The sequence below is a fragment of the Gobio gobio genome (assembly GCF_949357685.1).
Source record: "Gobio gobio genome assembly, chromosome: 4".
Lineage (NCBI taxonomy): Eukaryota > Metazoa > Chordata > Actinopteri > Cypriniformes > Gobionidae > Gobio > Gobio gobio.
In genome coordinates, this window is record NC_137100.1 from 49381661 (window position 1) to 49400081 (window position 18421).

Here is an 18421-nt window from a genome sequence, read left to right on the forward strand (position 1 = left end):
TGCCATAATAGGTGCTCTTTAAGGCGGTTATCTACAAATGCGCGTTCTCGCGACAAGGGTGCTTTTTATGTTTCTTGTGAGAGAGACATTCGTGGAGAAATCAAAACAAATGAGCAGCACTATAAACTCACAGAAGAAACATACTGGGGTAAAAATGTTGAGGGGTTTTTTTTACTTATAATTTATGATACTGTAAATAACACGAGACGATTAAGGGAGCTGATTTGCTGAATATTATCACGATTGCAAATGTTAACGTTACATTGAATTGTGTAGTTCAATAAACAAGTAGCCTAGTTAATATTAAGTTACTTACATGTTAGACACAAACTTTTTTGTTCTATTTCACCAATGAATTCGCCGACGAAAATAGTTCCAAAGGAAAGCAACACTCACCGCGGTGTTTTGTTCCTGAATGATTCAGCGTTTTGAACGAATCGTTTGAATGAACGACTCAATGACTCACTCATTAGGACGGTCACTTGCCGCCACCTATAGGCGGTTTAGTTTCATGTTTAAAAGGATCATTGAATTTTTTATTTGCATGTTCAAAACATTTAAAACATAATTCTCATAACATTATTTATTGCGGTTGTATTTTTGCAGTGTTAATTATTTAATTTGATTGGTAACAGCCCTATAGTGTCTCATTATAACTAAATGTATTGATCAAATGTAAGAATTTGACATGAAAGATGATGCTTACATTTAATATAGATTAAAAAAAATTGCCTTAATAAAAGTAAATAACACCCTGGGGTAAATATCACAAATATGCAGATTTAAGTATGTAAGACACTGATGAGAATATTGCTTCAGAATATATATATATTTAATACCACCAACAATCCCCCAATACATTGTATACATACAATTTTCTATGTACTGTACCTGATAGGCCCCAAGTTAATCAATATCAAATTGTGAAATTTGTGTCAATGCCTAGCGCTATAGTGTAAATGTTTTTTTACTTGAAGCAAATGTTATCTTTTCCCTTTAATTTCTTGTCAGTGCACCAAAATGCTTTGTTTACATGTTAAAAATCACAATTTTCTACTGGGAGGCAATGCCGCAGACCCCCCTACAAGTATTTAATTCGGAAACGTGTCACCTTTTTCAACACTTGTGAGTTTGCAGGTCTGCAGTAGACAGATATATATGCACCACCTAGTGCGCTTGTGTATTAGCCTACTTCTGTTTAATAACATCTACATTTATGTGCACTGCTTTTAGAGCTCCATGTAGAGTCTATGTTCATGAAACCGTAAAATACAAGTGAAAAGGCATACATAAAAATAAAATAAAAACAAGCCGGTGTAAAGTTTATACATGAAATGCTTTACTTATTCTGTATTCAGACAAGATACAGTCGTCAGTATTTTTTTCCTTCATTAAGGCAAACGGCATAGACCCATCAAATCAAGCTCTCCCATCTCATATACTGCTCCAGTGTAAGCTGTAGGATAGTTAGGTGTATTATCTCTGATCTCACTTAAGTAGCATGGGGAAAAAAAGAAACCTACTTCAAGAACAAACACACTGACCCACACAGACATAAGCAAGAAACAACAAAAATATGGTTCAATGAGCTGATTGTTCAGGCCAATTCCACAGTAGCCACTTAGTAGTGTGTTTTCAATCTATTCTGAAGGGCACTTCACAGATCTGCATTCAAGCAGACAATAAACGCTGCCTAACTGTAAACATGAACAAACGTAAATGAAAACATCTTAACACAACTTTTTTTTAAAAATGACCTAATTTGTCGACTCAGATCTTGGCCTTCGCCCTGTCAAAACACCCTAAAAAGGTGATAATCAATAAAGCAAAAAACAAAAACAAGACAACTTAAAACTGACACCTGGGTCCAGCTGCCATAACAACGGCAATCTAAAGGGGCTTAACCCATCTCTATTCTTTTCCAATCTTGCCACATGTTAGTAATTAAGATTCTAGAACAAAACTAAGATGTTAGAAAACTCATAAACATCCATCGTACCTTTAAGTTACATAGTAAACTTCAAGTTAAAATGAAGAAAAAAAAATTCCAGTATTACAGGATATTTTCCATTTTTTTGTCTAATTGTTGGTTTTAAATTGTTTCTAAGGAAATAACAGACAGACTGACATGCAAAGTAACATTTATATAATAGTGTGACGGGTGACATTCACTGAGTGGAGAGTAGATGGAAATCAAGAAGATAGGAGTATTGAATTATTACATATCACAATGTCCTTGGGGGGAAAAAGGGAAGTCAGCACATGCAGCAGTAAGGGGAAGGCTTTCATACTTTTCATTTACTGTCCAGGATATGTCTTAAATGATGCGTTTGTGAGACTCTTACATGTGACAGACCCAACAATGGTTCTTCATTATGTGAGTCTGTACACTGTGATGTGTGAAGAGAAGACGTGTGTATGCATGCATGTGCGTGTTATAAGGGGACATGACTGAACAAGTAGGAAACCGACTCCCCATTATGCGTTCGCCTGATCGCTTCAGCCAGGATCATAGAAATGTCGATCACCTGGAGAGGGAGAAGAAAAAAAAAAGAAAAAAAAAAGTCAGTCGTAATGCTCGGAGTAAAAAAAAACAACCAAATTAGATATTAAATTCCAGAAGTTAATACCAGATTACACTACTGTTCAAATGTTTGTTTGCTGTAATTGTTTGAAGAATTGTATACTTTTATTCAGCAAGGATATATTAAATTGCTGTTCTTTGCTATTCATCAAAAAATCCTGTTTTCACAAAAAAATATTAAGCATTTATATTAAATATTAAGCATACAACATTAATTTATACTAATACGCATTCATTTTTTAGAATTAAAAAAACTGATATTAATAAAACAAAATGTTTCCAGAGCACCAAATAAGCATATTAGAATAATTTCTGAAGGATCATGTTACGATGAAGACTCGAGGAATGATGCGGAAAATTCAGTTGCCATCACAGGAATAAATTACATTTTAAAATATATTAAATTCAGTTATTTTAAATTGTAATAATATTTCACAATATTCCTGTATTTACTGCAATTTTAATCAAATAAAATCTAGCCTCTGCAAACTTTTAAACATGCATTACAAATTTGATCTAAATTGATTGTGATCATTTGGAAATTATTACCCAGCCCTAAACTATAACAACTTTTTTAAATATGATAAATGTCTGTGCCTGAATCTTGTTGCAGTGTTTGATTTTGTCCTCCTGTGGAATTGTGTTGGTGACCACGACAGCCTCAAAGTTGGCATTGTTGATCCGAGAAATGGCAGGCCCAGAGAAGATACCATGAGTCAAGATGGCGTAGACTTTAGTGGCTCCAGCAGACACCAGTCTGATAGAGGACAGAGACGCACACATGCGGTTAAAACACAGACAGGCCTGTATGGAGGCATGACAGATTACCAGGATAATCATGAATGTGCATGTGTTTGAGCATGATAGCGATCGTGTATCATGCGAGTCCTCACTTGTCAGCCGCATGACATACTGTCCCACATGTGTCCGCCATGTCATCTACTAAAATCGCCACCCGGTCCTTCACATCCCCAACCAGCACCATACGATCCACCTCATTAGCCTTCTTCCGCTCCTTATGGATTAGGGCAAAGTCCACGTTCAGTCGGTCTGCGATGGATGTCACTCTAATAAAACGAACACACAATTCTTAGGTAACATCCTGTACAACAGTGAGAAATGACAAATGGATGCATTCAGGTTTATAGGCCACAGATCGGCCACGTGCGCAAATGTAACAGTAAAAACAAGTACAAACTCGTTGCAGTGTGTAAGCTCACTCACTCACTTGAGTGCCTTAAATTGTTACAAAAGGGGGCGCTGCAGTCAGTCAGTCCATTTCTCCAGTAACAAATCACATGATGTAATCAGCATGATTAAATTAGCCAAGCTTTAAAAGGCTTCAAACTGATTTTTTTTTTTTAAATGCCCACTACTATAATGTACAGCTAAAGGATTAGGCCAAGCCGTCCACTGTTAGCAGAGAGTCACACACTCACACAAACACACACACACACCAAAAAAACCTGACATTTCCTTACCCTCCACACCTAAAAGAGTAAAACACACTCATGTCCATCGTCTTCAAGAGCCTGATCAACATTATGAACTACAATTCTCCAGGTTTAACAACCTGAAAGGGTTGTTGCTTTAGATCAAATAATATACAATCCAATACTTAAAAATATGACAAAATACATAAAAAAGAAAGAAAAAAAATGAGAGTGAAACAAGGAAAGAAATGAATGGGTCTCATTCACTAATAATTGTGTAAATTATTTACATCTATACTCAGCGGTCCGAATTTAGACCATGTGCATAAAGACACTAAATTGTTCTTAACCTCATTGGAATGTTAATGAATTTGGATTATCCTAAATTCGCCACCTCTCGCCCAAGGTTAGTAATTTGTGTAAAACACGCCCAAACCATTTCCATACATGGCATTTACCTCAGAAGTCATTCCGTGTCCACAGCTGTTAGTTCACTAGAGAAATGAACTCTTTCACTAAAAATATGCAATATATTAGCCTATATATTCGTAATATTCTACTTAACATGTTAGTGATATCTTTAATGGAAGTCTGATTATTTAATGCATGTTTGAATTAATCTGTCATGAAATTAATCTAAAATTAATCAAAGTTAATCTGTCATGTGTTATTTGAGTGTTGATTATTAGATCTAAAAATAAACAGCAACTGAATTTAGGCTAATAGTTTGGGCTCTGTTGTTAACCTTTAATAGCCTAGTATAGTAATGTGCAAGTACGGGCTCCTTGTATAGTTTACAGCATTATCTTTAAGAAACTTAAGTTATAGCTGAATTAATTTAAGGACAGACACAATTTGTTCAGTAAACCACCGTTTAATAAAAATAAATAAAAAGCAATTTTATATTTAGTTCTCTCCCCCGCTGTACCGAACCGTGACTTCAAAACCGAGGTACGCACCGAACCGTCAGTTTGGTGTACCGTTACACCCCTAATATAGTACGATAGCTGATCAATCATGATTTGTTTGTGAAAACCTTCGTACGCAGGTATCCCACATAATTTTTGCGTACATATGGGTTACTGAACGAGACCCAATGTTTTTGAGAGAAAGACAGGAGAGGAAAGAAAACACACCTCTTGGCTCCACCGGCATCAGGAGAAACAATGGTGCAATTCTTCCATTCATTGATGTTTTCTTTTATCCATTTGAGGACTGCTGGCTCAGCATACAAGTTATCAACTGGGATGTCAAAGAACCCCTAACAACACACACACAAAAACAACAACAACATATTGGCTTAAAATCATACAATCGAGCAAAAACACAACTATAAAATGCTGTTTAAATGTAATTCCCACCAAGTTTTACGTGTGCTTGACTCTCACTGATCTCTGTTCATGAGAGATAAGGGTTTGTTTTGAGTGCGTGTTAGGAGGGGAGGCGTTTCACTGTGTGTACCTGAATTTGAGATGCATGTAGGTCCATAGTTATGATGTGGTCTGCTCCGGCTACAGACAACATGTTGGCGACCAGCTTGGCTGAGATAGGAGCCCGACTCTACCAGACAAAATTCTCACTCGTAAACATATACTCATAAACGGGCATCATCACGACCACTAACTATAGGGAAAGAGCAAGCATAACTAGACATGCCTTGTAAGTTGCCAAGAGGCCAGAAAAGAAGGAAACAAGAAGCACACACTGACACCACAGAAGAAAGACTTACAGAAAGTAGCCCACATGGATCCATCAACAGTGTCGTGATTAATGTATGGTTAACTGTGTGTACGTGTTAATAAGCAAGCTGTTCCTCTCACCCCCACCTTGTCCTTCTTGTCCTGCCGAGCGTAGGGGAAGCAAGGAATGACCGCGGTGACTCTGGACGCCGACGCAATCTTACAGGCATTGATCATTATCAACAGCTCCATAAGATTATCATTTATCTCGCCGCAGCCACTCTGGACAATATAGACATCTTCTCCACGCACACTCTCTCCTATCTCTACACTGCAAAGAAAAACACACACAGAAAAGAATGAGTCTCAGTCACTAAAGATAGTGCACAATAAATCTATATTTGTCTGCCTGATTAAAGGGGAGTATCTGATATGAGCTGATATTTAATATGGTCTTCTCTGGGGAACAGTGTGTTAACCAATAAAAAAAGCAAACCGAAACTGTTGCGTCAAGAACCTGGCTACATGTCATGAGAAGATAAAGAGTGAGAGACGCATTTTATCTTCTAGGGTCACAAGCCTTCCACTCATCTTGGGCTAAATGTCAATTATATAAACACAGAAAGCAGAACCAGCACGATATTTTTACGTCAAGCTATGAGGGTTGATGCGTACCGTTACTTATTTTGTTACGTCTAATGTATATATTAGAATTACAACTAATAATAATAAAATAATTATAAATAAGAACAATGAAACTGCACTTCAAACGGGCACATTTAATAAGGGTATGCCTCCTCACGTGGCAGAGGAGGCCAGACGGGACGTTTAAAATTAGCATTAGCGGGCCCCAGTGTCACGTGCTTAATGCAGGTGCATGATGGGAAACTGAGTCTATTCTGTTTGAGTCTGGCGCATCTTCCAATTCCAAAAAACTACAAACTAAAAAAACATATGGCTACCATGTGTTTACAATTCCGTTTACCCTAGCCAAAACATCCCGGGAATGCATAGTTTCGGTAACAATTCTGACTGTAAATAACTCACCAGGTTTCCTGATTGCTGAATTTTTTGGTGACTACTTTCCCCAGCTCGAGTCCCAATCGGTCCGCGATCTTCTGCGACAGATCCGGATGCGAACTGCCGCTAAAAATCTTTATATTTGGCATTCTGGGTTGATCCGTGGTGCCTATAATGTCGGATGCTGTACAGTGTTTTTTACAAAACACTGTAAGTAAAAATTATCTCTGCTGAATCAATGTTAACCTCAATAGAGTGAGTGCAGAAGGCCTTGGTACCGGTTATCTCTGATTCTGGTCCGTCTGCGAAGCAAATGCACTATGAGCCCTTGTAGCCCCGCCCCTTCAAGGTAAAACACACCCATAAACTGTGGCGCATGAATGATTGGATACATTTCCGGGGGCTAGATGACTGGCAGCTAAACAGACAGATGCGTGCAACACACGTTAATCATGTTCCAGTTTACAGTTTCAGCACAATTTAACATAGCCTAACTACATTATATAAAGCTTAACAAAATTATATATACAGTTAGAAACCATAGAAAAGGCTTTTGTCATCAGGCTTTTATTAAAACTCTCCTGTGTATCATATACAGATGGGATATAAACAAACATTTGCAATGACCTCATGCTTCATACAACATGTATTATAATTCTGTTTCCAGAGCAGCTGTTCTAGTTTTTAAGTTCAGTGATTTATTCGGAAAACTTCACAATTAATAGCGCACTTTTGTGGTAGAGGTGTCAGCAGTGTGTTTCTTGAACTACTGTTGTAGTTTGTTTTTTAAAAAAAAATGCAGTCAAAGCTGATTTACAGTCAGATATGCATATTTGGGATTTGGTACCAGATGAGCACAAACTAACTAGACAGAGCAACAATGTTGGAAAACAGAATGGCTACATTAAGGCCCGGTTTCACAGACAGGTTTTAGCCTAAACCAGGATTCGACCTTAGTTCTATAGGACATTAAGTAGCTTTTATAAACGTATCTTAGAAAGAAGAAAAACATCCCTGGTGTGCATTTTAAAACAAAACAATGGCAGTGCAAGTTTCTTTCATTTAAAACAGCTCAATCATGCATTTTAGTCTGGGACTATCTTAAGCCTTGCCTGTGAAACCAGGGGTAAATGTCGTTAAACCAGTCTTTATTCTTAAATACAAATAAGACACTACTGAAACAAGTGATCAAAAGCTCTTTTTAATTAATATTTATTCCATAAACATGATTACAAAACTCAGCAAGTTACCAATATTACATTTGTCACCATACAGGCTTGATCACAAATATTTCAACTTTTGTGACAGATACAACAAAAACAAAATACTAGAATAATTTACATGAAAATCTATAAAACAGCAATGAGATCACAAATTAGTGTTATTGTTCCACTGTCTGTTTTCATGGTTTCTTTTTTTTAATCTTTAAATTAATATATATTTTGACTAGAGCACAACACTCTTACAACAAGATTGGTCCAATTACAAAAACTCTCAACAAAGAGTCACAGCTTGCTCTCCTTCTCTCTCCTTTACAATAGTTTTTTATTTATTTTTATAGTATTTTCAATTTTTGGTTTTAAAACAAACAAACAAAAAACAAATAAGAGAGAGAGAAAGAAAAAGAAGGAAAGAAAGAAAACATGGCAATTAGCAACCTTTTCACTTGCCCGAAAAGGGAAAAGAACAAAGCCACAGTAAGAACGACCTCACATCACTTTCTAAGAAAAATATACACTTAGAAAATATGTTACAAATTGGCACAATGAAAAATATACAGGTCATCATTTTTTTCCTACATCAAGTTCATTGAGAATCCACCTGGTGAAGACAGACCAGGCAGTAGAAACAGTTTCTTTTTTTTCCCTTGATGATGAAAAAGGCAAAAGTAGTTACAAGTAATGTAGTGTCAAATAAATCATGAAAAAAAAAATACTTCCAACTTGACGATATAATACATTCATAAATAGGGCACAATTAAGTTTTTGATATGCCTGTTTTAACTTTACGTGATGCACTTATAGGGGAATAACACTGTTAAAGAATTTTTAAAAATAAGAACAGTTAATGCAGGGGATGTGTGCTATAAAGTTTTCACTGGTGTAAAACTCTGTTCTCAAAATATGAACAAGAGCACCCTGCACTGGCATCACAGATGTCCTGCAGGTTTAGCAACAATAGGGCTATGTAAAAACAGTACAGCAGGGGGCACCACTGAGAACAGCTTGAGTTTGTATGGCGAGATGAGCAGCTGGGGGAATGAGAGATGTAAATGCAGTTGGGTTCCCTGAGCCAACTGACCTGAACCAACTGCGTTACATCTCCATTCACTCAGCATGGGGGGGGGGGGGGGGGGGAATGGACAACAAACTTTCACCGGCTAATATTTTCTGGCTTTTTGCTTGGTGAGGCTGATTTGGCTGGGAAAGGTCGAATTAGTTCACCCAAAAATCAAGAAGTTTTCAGAGGAGCTCACTTCTGAATCACACCACCAGCTGTGGAATGTCACTCATCATCTGCACCTGTGTTCATCAACATTTTCTCCAATACTTTAACCTCAATTCATTCACAACAATGTGAACAGCATTTGCACAAATACCCATTACGAATACAAGGAACAGTTCACAAACTAATCCAATTTAGTGAACAACTTAAAAGTGTTTCACACTCTGTCAACATAAGGGCAAAAATATCTCTTTTCAAATCGATATTCCCAAAAGAGGGGATCCAGGGAGTTGTACAATCCTGCAGCAATGTAGTAAACAGTACATGGGGGTAACCAAGTTGGCTTCTTTCCCTCTTTTTATAACACAACAAATAACATTCCAACAGCAATTGAAAAACGATGGTTTTGAGATCAGGTAAGAAAAAACAGGCGAGTCAGAGAAAGTAATAATACAGGGGATCAGCATTCACGGCACATATTCATATCATGTTTCAAATGCATGCACATCACTAGCAACAAATTAGAAATACTTTCAAAAAAAGATTTGGTCCTGTTCTTAACTGGTTTCAAGGGTGTAAAATTCATTAGAGGTACAGAGAAAAATTTATACTGAAAGCTAAATTAGAAACTTGGGGAAGTAAACAATTTAGAATGCATTATATGTCGTCTTGTTATGAGAAGGAATGATCATTTTCTTACCTTGTTATACACGAACGGTGATCTTTTACCACCCAGAAATAAATCAGAATAAAAGGCAACCAATGATTTTCTCTGCCATTATAGCACTTCGGCTCGTCATGCATCTCTCACTTCATGCCTCTAATCCGAAACTAGCCACGAGTGTAAAACAGAAAATAAACCAACATTTTTCTTTTGATTGTTGAGATGACTCCTCGCTATTTGTACAGATGTGATGCAACAGGAGTGAATCTCAGATTAACAACTCCCCCATCCCAAGCTCTCTCTCACACACACACACACTCCTCAATCACTGCCACATTATAAAACAGCAAATATTTATGTAGATAAAAATGTCTGTACATTTAATTGTTCATAGTTTGGCACATTAATTTAAACATGTTTGATATAATCTTGTTTTGTAAATAGTGCATATGTTTGTGTACAACAGCATTTTGATACTGGCAGGAGGAGATTCACTGGAGAACAGATGAATGAACCCCCTTTTCACAATTTATAAACAAACAACAATAATGAGAAGAAAAAAATCTCTTTTGAAATTTCAGAACCTCAGAAAACAAGAACATCTTGGTGAAGATGCTTTCTTTTAGCTTGTCAAAGCTCAGTGTTCTGAGGGGTTGGCACAGAAACGAGGGGGGGGAAACGATTCTTAGCACAGAATACTACACACAACCTTTGACCCCTGAACAGAAGGCAACCATTTGCTGAGAGACAGAGCAGGGCGCTGGGCTCGGTTTAAACCATGGTGCTGTGACACCGATTTAACACATACAGTGTTATAGCTGCAACGGAAAACAAAAAGACAAAAAAAATTATATTTAGATAAACACCACACTAAAAGAGAATCCTAAGACTTTCAAGGCATTTTTCTTCTTGGAAAACAAACAAAACACAAATAAAAACAACTGAAAATTGGTCAGATAAAAATGCAACAAAGCAGCAATGGTGAGTAGGGTGCAGCCATGACAGTGAGACTTCAGTCAGTCTAGTAGGTAGTTTAGCAGGGCTGACATGCAGGATGTGCCTGCCTTCCAGTGGGCTAGGCAAAGGATTGTGGGTAAAGTCGGTGCCATGCAGCTCTGAAATGTGGAAAGGATTTTAGGAGGATTTGGCAGGGTGCGAGGGAAGGGAACGGAGAAAGAGAAGGGGCACATTGCAGAGAGAAAATATTACCTCCGTTTCTCTACCAAAGCGGTCAATGCTACTCCTTTTATGTCCCTTTTGCCCGCTAAGAGTTCCTCACGGGCAAACTTAGCACTGCTTTTGTGACGGTACATTTTTTTGTGGGCTGGGCGGTGTGGAAGTGGGAGGCAGTCTAATCCAAGGGTAGGAAAGAAGCCTGGTGGGAGAAGTTTAGGCAGTGCTTTACCACCACGCCCAGCCCCTTTCTTCCCTCGACCTCCGCCCGAAGAACCACCCCGCTTTTTAAGGTCAGCGGCACTACCTAGAATCTTCAGTGTCTGGCTCTGGAGGGCATGTTGACCTGGTGACAGGCAAGGCCCCCAAAGAGGTTCCACAGAGGCCCTCATAAAACGCTGCACCTCAGCCATGCCGGACACTATATTGGACAGGATGTTTGATGGTTCCTGGAATTCTCGTTGGTCATCGTTTGTCAGTCCCGCTGAAATAGGCCACTCCCCCTGAGCTCCAATTAAGCCAAGCGATGGGGTGGGGGATGAAGCGCAACTTCCCGACCCGCCGCCACATTTGGCTGCTTTGCCCTCTAGCAAGGCTTTGATCTTCTTCACAGAACGAGAACCCTGACGTGGGAGCTTTACTTTCTCTCCTTTTACTGTTTTTGGAGTTTTGGTCTTTTTGGTGCCTTGTCCATTTTTCCCACCCTTTTTCGTTGAACCTTTGTGATCCCTTAGCCCTACATCTTCCTCCTCTGTGTTGAAAGACTGTATCTGAAGGAGGTGTGGGTTTCCATCTTCATTTAGTTGTGGGACAACTCCACAGTTCCATTGTACATTTGCCTCTGCTGCCTCCGAGAACTCTCCAACTTTACCAGAATTCCCCAGCAGCTGTGGGGAAGAGTTAGGTGTGTCTGGTGGGGACATCTCAGATAGCGATGAATGACGGAACTTGTCAGGGGTAAAGTTGGAGATATCCAGAAGATCAGTGGACTCTCGAAGTGGAGCAACCTCCTCTAGACTTTGCTGCAGGATGAGCCGTGGACTGCAATGGGGCAAGAAGCCATCGTTGATCTCACCGATCTCTTCTTCCCTCTCTCTTTCTCCCTCTCTTAGGCTCAGCGAGCTGTAGTTGCTAGAGGTGGCAGAAAGTGACCCTAGGGAATTAAAGCTAACCAGTCGCCCGACACCACTGTCACTCCGAGACCCGGCCGGACTCAAGCCATAATCACCATCAGGTTGGGACTCTTCATATGACACCCTGCACCCTGATAGAGAAACTTGCCCATACCCTGCGACATTTGTGCCATCCCCTGCTAAAACAGGCAATGGTGTGGGAAAGCCCGAAGGCATCATAGGCGACTGGGTTGGGATGTCCGGGGAGAAGGGCAGCTGTTCAGCAGATGGTTGAGATGACCATGAAATGGGCTGGTTTGGTTCAGTAAGGTTTGGCTCAGCATAATGTGTGTGGTGTGGCCCATGGTTCATAGGTGAAGGAGAGTGGGGCAGCTCTGATTCGGAGGGAGGAGAGAGAACACAGCTCTGGACTGGCTGAAGGCTGGGATTCTGCAGCCCTGGATGGAAATAGGTGATGTTAGCAGTGCTTGACGACTCAGAGGCTTCGAGAAGGGTCTGCAGGTATCCCCCTGGGAGAAGTTCAGCATTTCCATTAGTCCCTGGAGCTGTTGGGGTCAAAGTGCATTTTTCAGGGTCATCACTGGAGGCTTCATTTGTGACATTGCCTTCCAAAGAGTTACTAAGGTTTTCTGGTAAACATGGGCTGCACTGCTCAATCTCAGAGGCTTCAGGGACTTCCTGTGTCTCAGCCTCTTTTAACTTTTTCAACCTAAGCCTTGCTTCACTTTTGAACTTCTTTATCTTCCCTGTTTTACCTGCCTTTCTTCTTTCTTCCCTCTCCTGTGTTCTGCTTTTAGCCCTGGCAGTGTATATAATGCCCTCTTTTGGTTCCTCTGTGCTTTTCAGTGATTCAGTCTCCTCTGGCTGATTGATGGCAGGGACCACTATAGTTTGGCTGGGGAGGGAATTCTGTACTGCATGGATCTGCTGGATCCTGAGTCTGGCCAACCTGTGCTTGCGTTTGTGTGTAGTGCTTGGCGGTCTTTTGCAGCCATTGAGACGTTTGGTTGTATCTGCAGCTGTCAATCGATTCTGTTCCTGCAGCTCCCTTTCTCTTTCCTGCCAGTATGCTTTTAATGGTGCAAGTCTCTCATAGCGTAGCAGAGCATTTGGACTCAAACAGACCATAGCAGGTGATGGGTCGACTCGTCCTAGCCGTACTCTCATGTGCCTCTGGCCTTTAAACCGATTAATAATTATGTATTTTATAATGACAGGTGGGTCCTTCCTATTGGACCGCCGCCTCTTCTTCGGGCACCAGTCATCGTCACGCTCTTTCTTGAGCCCAGCAGGCTGTTTATCTCGTTTCTCTGCGTTTTTCTCACTTTCTATAGAGTCCACATCATACAAGTAGTCTTCTCGGTAGGCCACCTTCCTCTTGGCTCGAAGGCGGTAGCTTAGCTGGCTAGAGGAGCTAGAGTTTTCTCTGGACAAACGGCCATGGCGGAGGGAGAGCGCATGGTCTGGGGAACCTGTGCAGGAGCTGTCATCACTGAATTCACCAGAATCTTCTGGAGAATTACTGAGGTCAAAAAGAAAGTTACTGTCTGGGCTAATATTGGGGGTCACATGGTCCTCACCCTTAATCTCAATGGATTGGTCCATTTTCTCTTTTGGCCCCTCCTTTCTACTGCAAGGTAAACTGGGAAAGAATCCTAGCTGAGATTCATCCTGTAGGGCAGACTCACTTCTCTCCTGTACTCCATCCTGATAGGACTCGTAGCGTATCTTGAGCGAGCAGACATCAGTACTGAGTGCTGTCTCTTCCTCTTGAAACATGTAATTCTCCACATCTTCTTCACAGAACAGATTGACTGCAAGTTCACTGCGGGAGCATAAGTCCAACAGCTCCATTCGGCTTTCACTGATGAGTGTCTCTAGACAGCTCCAGTCCTGCGCCTCCTCTCCAAGACCTTCGTAAATGCTCCTGGAAGCAGGATCCTCATCTGATTCACTCTCCTGCATCGACCTCCCTTCCTCAGCCCCCTCATTGGTTACAGCTGGATGGGCGGGGCCGCTGAGCAGCTGGTCAGATAGAACCTGGTCACCATAGCGACCTGCGCTGGGGGCGGGGCCAAGGCATTGCAAATTGATGCTGGCAAAGCCAAGTACGGACTCACAGGATTCCGGTTCTGTCTGATTTTTGGGGATCAGACAGCTAAGGCAATCTCCGCCCCTGGAGTCCATGTTAGAGAGGGATGACCTGTCACATGTCTGCGGCACAGACCAGGGCGTCACAGGTTTGGAACAGGGCACAGAAGAGAGAGATGAGAGGGAGGAAAGAGAGGAGAATGAAGAGAGAGAGGATAGAGAGGTGTTGTTGGAGACAGACCCATCATGCAGGTCAGCTGGGCTAAGAGGACCTTCAGAGGTCTGACTCTGGCCACAGAGAGAGGGCAGGGAAAGCACTGCAGGAGTGATGTCATCACAGCGCCTTAGATCATGTGACACATCTGCCAACGGGTCATGCGGTTCTAAAAAAAAAAAAAAGTGGGTGAGACAAGAATCTTTAAAGTGAAATGCAAGTTTTTCCCTGACAAACATCTGTAAAAATGCTATGGATATGAAGACAAATTTTACATATTACATTGAAACTAATGTAATTTTTAAAATAGGTGCATATAGTAATAGTTCAAATTTAATATTTATTATAGAACAAATACACAAATGCATAAAATGCTGCATTTTATATGCGTGTGGGAACTCCTACCATTTTCACTAGCATCTCTTGGGCAGGGGCTATGATCTGCCCCTGAGAATCGAGACTCCTGTAGAACATCCATCAATCTGAACTGAATCTCTCTCTCACTAACATAATTACCACTGTTCAGCCTGTAGAAACACAAAGACACACACACAGTAAAGGCTATAGTGTAAGTCATGCAATCTTTAAAATCTGTCAGCATTAAAGTCTGGAAGAAAAACAAAAACAAAATCACACTTTGCAGAACTCTAGATTTGACTGATAATCCAGTAGTGTTTTTGGTATTTTGATAAACTGTTAACATCTATGCGTATTCGTTTACTTACAAATCCCAAGCAATTTGACATAGGAGCCAACAATATTGGCAATACACAATGGCAAGTTTAGTGCAAGTGAAATGCAGAAAAGAAGAGAAAAAGATAATTTAAAAAAACATATTTCTTATGTTACTCAGTTCTTAGTCAATTAATGGAAAGAAAACCTATAGGAATTTCTCAAACTTATTTTTCACAATTTAATTTTTGGGTGACCTATTCTTTTAAGTTTATTAGCAGCTAAAATGAAGAAGAATGACTGTTGTTCATTTAGACTGTTGAACTTTAGCTGAAGGTCCAGAAAAATACATCAGTATTTAAATGTTCAAAACTTAAATTTAGTTTATATTCCCACAATTAAAAGAGAATTTACTTATTTATCATGCTAACTATGAGTTACAAAGCAGCCTTCTCTGTAGTACCTCATTGATTTGTGTCCCATTTTCAGTTTCTGTCTCTCACTCTCACGTATTACAGTAAGTTGTATTGTTTTACATCATTCTGTCCTCTGATTGCCCTTCACTGTGAAGTACAACTCTCGAGGATGTGAAAGAAATGAAAGAGCTTTATATCAGCAGAGAAAGAGAAACGAAAGAGTGCTCTCTCTTGCCTCAGGCTGTGCGTGCATGTGTCAGAATAGTGTGCCATATATGCAAGTCAAAAGACATGCAGCTTTTTATTTAAAAAAATAAATAAATAAACATGACAACACTGCATATGCTTTGGAGAGAAATGCTGATGTCTAGTACACTGTTTAATGTGTTCCCACGAGGTGAATTTACATAAGAATTCAGAACTGACCTATTGAAGATTTATGAATTGCACTAGAGTTTTGAAACTGTTGAGTGGGCATTATGTGTATTTCAGTGGTTTGCTGCTTTACACTTCAAATATAAATGTCATTTAAACAATAAAACCGAAGTGTATACTACTCTAGGTACAGATTATGAAAAGGTGATACATACGACTGTTTTATTGTTCAAGAAACATAACAGATAATTCAGAAATGTATATTAAAACATGCTTATGGTCATTACGTCAATATTTACTTAAACCAGTAAATCCATGATGTTTATGGCCTAACCATTTCAATAAACTGTTAACACATTTGTGTTACATAAATATACACCATGTATACATTCTCTGACTGATGTCAGAATATCATCGGTGTTTAGACAACAGGCTTGTTGGCAGAATAAATCCATAACACCCATTTCCAATGTTTACACCAAAACATTCCTCAGCATATACTGTTTTCCAGATTTGGAAATGGCTACTGTATATAATGATCTAGGATTTGCTCCATTCGAACCAGTGCCAGTATGAGAAAAAGCCCAGGGCTGTTCTGAGAACAGTTTGGCTGGGCTCATTCTTGCCAGCTTTGCAGGCAGAGGCAGAGAACAGGGCAGAGGCACTGTCTGCAAACTGCTTTTATTAAAAATGAAATTAATATTTATTCAGCTTCAACATCCACCCGAGAGAGAGACGAGAGACAGACAGAGAGAGAGAGAGAGAGACAGAGAGAGAGAGAGAGAGAGAGAGAGAGAGAGAGAGAGAGAGAGAGAGAGAGAGAGAGAGAGAGAGAGAGAGAGAGAGAGAGAGAGAGAGAGAGAGAGAGAGAGATTTTGATCTTTTTTCAGAGATCAATAAATCTGCTGCAGTCTGGCCTTGGTCAATCTGTCAGACAGGTCACCAAAATATCAACCATCCATCCATTTGTGTCAATGAAAGCATTACCACACTGACTGCCTACTTAACTCGAGGTAGGTTTAAACACTGACTGCAAGTCTGGCTTCTGAGTGGAAAACAAACAGACCTATGCGTCCATTCTGATTGATTGTTTCGTGGATTGATTGATTGATTGTTGGATTATTGATTTGGGTGGTTGTAGCGGTGCAAAATAGCTCTGTTATAGCCGTGCGTGTGCGGTGCAGCTTGACAGCATCAAAGAAACTTCCATAACAGCTTCTCAGGACAGGTATCCGGTGACCGACAGGTCCTCCATACTCTAAACACGATTATATCAAGAACCTGAAAGATGAGCACGCTTTCAACATCTCGGATAACCAAGAGAATTTACATTATTCAGAGAGACGTAACAGGTTTGAGTCCACCCTTAATTATTGAAGGCCTGGTGCGCTATGATACGCGCTCTGCTATTCTGCATCTCCCATCGCCAAATGCCGCATCGGTCGCAGGCGCTGAGCCGCGAGCACCGACCGCAAGCAAAACGCGGGGAAATGAAAATGCGTAAAACGGCACATACAGAAAATCGCCACATGTCATCGTTCGTGTTATTGCTGTCTGTGAACGAGTGCGTATGTAGCTGTGGCCTTGGCTTAGGGGGGATGGTGTGTAAGAGCGAAAGAGAGAGAGAGAGAGCGTGTGTGTGTGTGTGTGTGTGTGTGTGTGTGTGTGTGTGTGTGTGCCTCACGTAGCACCAATGCTTTCTGTCCCCTCAAACGATGGCCTGCGACTCATAGCTTTCGCAGGACACTGAGCCATTCCTCCTCCTCTTCTCCCTCACTCACTCACACACCTGTGCAATATGGACGCATCATGACAGCTGACACTCGCTCCACCATTTCTCCCCATTGCAGCGTTTGACGCGCGTCACACTGGCCCACACACCGCATCACGCACATAAACACGCACAGCTCACATAGGCTACTCACCTCCCGTTACACCCGGGCCGCACGTCCCGCCCGCTCTTAAGACTCCGTTTGATCGCTCGGCGTGTGGAATGTTGTCATATGTTGTTGATTTTTTTTGTTTTTGTTTTTTTGTTACCCACTTCAACGCAGTGGTCTCACCATGTTTCCCCTCTCTCGCGAGCCCGGACTGCCTCCCCGGTAGCAGCAGGTGGACGCGCCTCTCGCGCCTCGGAGCCCCTACCACTCCATTTTATTCCCTCGCGCTCCAGGGTTTCCAGGAAACAAACAAAGGTCTGCAGCAGCCCCTGCTCCTCGCCGCATGCTCCCTCTCTCCCGTTCCGCTATTCCCTTAGAGTCGCTTTTGTTTTTGCCGTATGTGCGTGTGTGACGGAAACGGGGGTGTGCGTGCGTGTGTATGTGTTTTTCCCAGCTGTACCCCGTCCGTCCCTGACAACGACGGCGCGCTCGTGCGCTGCTGCTCCCCCTCTTTTGAGACCTGCCATAAAGAGCGCGCCCCCATATTTTGCACGGCGGCGCGCTATGGAATCGGGAGCGCGCGGCACTGCTGAACAGGTGCAGAGGCGCACGCATGCGCACTGATGCTTCACAAGCTCCAAG

General features: G+C 41.0%; 2 protein-coding genes across 3 annotated transcripts; both read right to left on the reverse strand.

Moving 5' to 3' along the window:
- Window positions 1–1317: 1317 nt before the first annotated feature.
- prps1a (phosphoribosyl pyrophosphate synthetase 1A) lies at window positions 1318–7062 on the reverse strand. Of its 2 annotated transcripts, none has more exons than XM_079814832.1 (7): window positions 6744–7062; window positions 5844–6027; window positions 5479–5577; window positions 5154–5278; window positions 3478–3651; window positions 3182–3341; window positions 1318–2528 (listed from the first exon to the last, which is right to left on the reverse strand). In XM_079814832.1, the coding sequence occupies exons 1-7, from the start codon at window positions 6863–6865 to the stop codon at window positions 2436–2438; spliced, it is 957 nt and encodes a 318-aa protein (XP_079670958.1). In that variant the 5' UTR covers window positions 6866–7062; the 3' UTR covers window positions 1318–2435. The 2 variants fall into 2 exon arrangements, with proteins under 2 accessions (XP_079670958.1, XP_079670957.1); XM_079814831.1 differs by having other exon boundaries at window positions 5838–6027.
- An 840-nt stretch (window positions 7063–7902) lies between these two features.
- Window positions 7903–18315, reverse strand: nexmifa (neurite extension and migration factor a). Its single transcript, XM_079813943.1, has 4 exons — window positions 17825–18315; window positions 14842–14963; window positions 11035–14605; window positions 7903–10643 (listed from the first exon to the last, which is right to left on the reverse strand). The coding sequence occupies exons 2-4, from the start codon at window positions 14912–14914 to the stop codon at window positions 10511–10513; spliced, it is 3777 nt and encodes a 1258-aa protein (XP_079670069.1). The 5' UTR covers window positions 14915–14963; window positions 17825–18315; the 3' UTR covers window positions 7903–10510.
- Window positions 18316–18421: the final 106 nt, after the last annotated feature.

What these genes read in the sequence shown, in the direction of transcription:
- prps1a (XM_079814831.1), bottom strand. Translation starts at nt 6,865, where the DNA reads ATGCCAAATATAAAGATTTTTAGCGGCAGTTCGCATCCGGATCTGTCG. An exon ending in ACAAGAAGGACAAGGTGGGG is followed by an intron (nt 5,578 to 5,837) that starts GTGAGAGGAACA and finishes TTTGTCTGGTAG; the next exon opens with AGTCGGGCTCCTATCTCAGC. An exon ending in GTATGTCATGCGGCTGACAA is followed by an intron (nt 3,342 to 3,477) that starts GTGAGGACTCGC and finishes GTCCTCTATCAG; the next exon opens with ACTGGTGTCTGCTGGAGCCA.
- nexmifa (XM_079813943.1), bottom strand. Translation starts at nt 14,914, where the DNA reads ATGGATGTTCTACAGGAGTCTCGATTCTCAGGGGCAGATCATAGCCCC. An exon ending in AAGAGATGCTAGTGAAAATG is followed by an intron (nt 14,606 to 14,841) that starts GTAGGAGTTCCC and finishes TTTTTTTTTTAG; the next exon opens with AACCGCATGACCCGTTGGCA. An exon ending in GCTTTGGTAGAGAAACGGAG is followed by an intron (nt 10,644 to 11,034) that starts GTAATATTTTCT and finishes TTTCCGTTGCAG; the next exon opens with CTATAACACTGTATGTGTTA.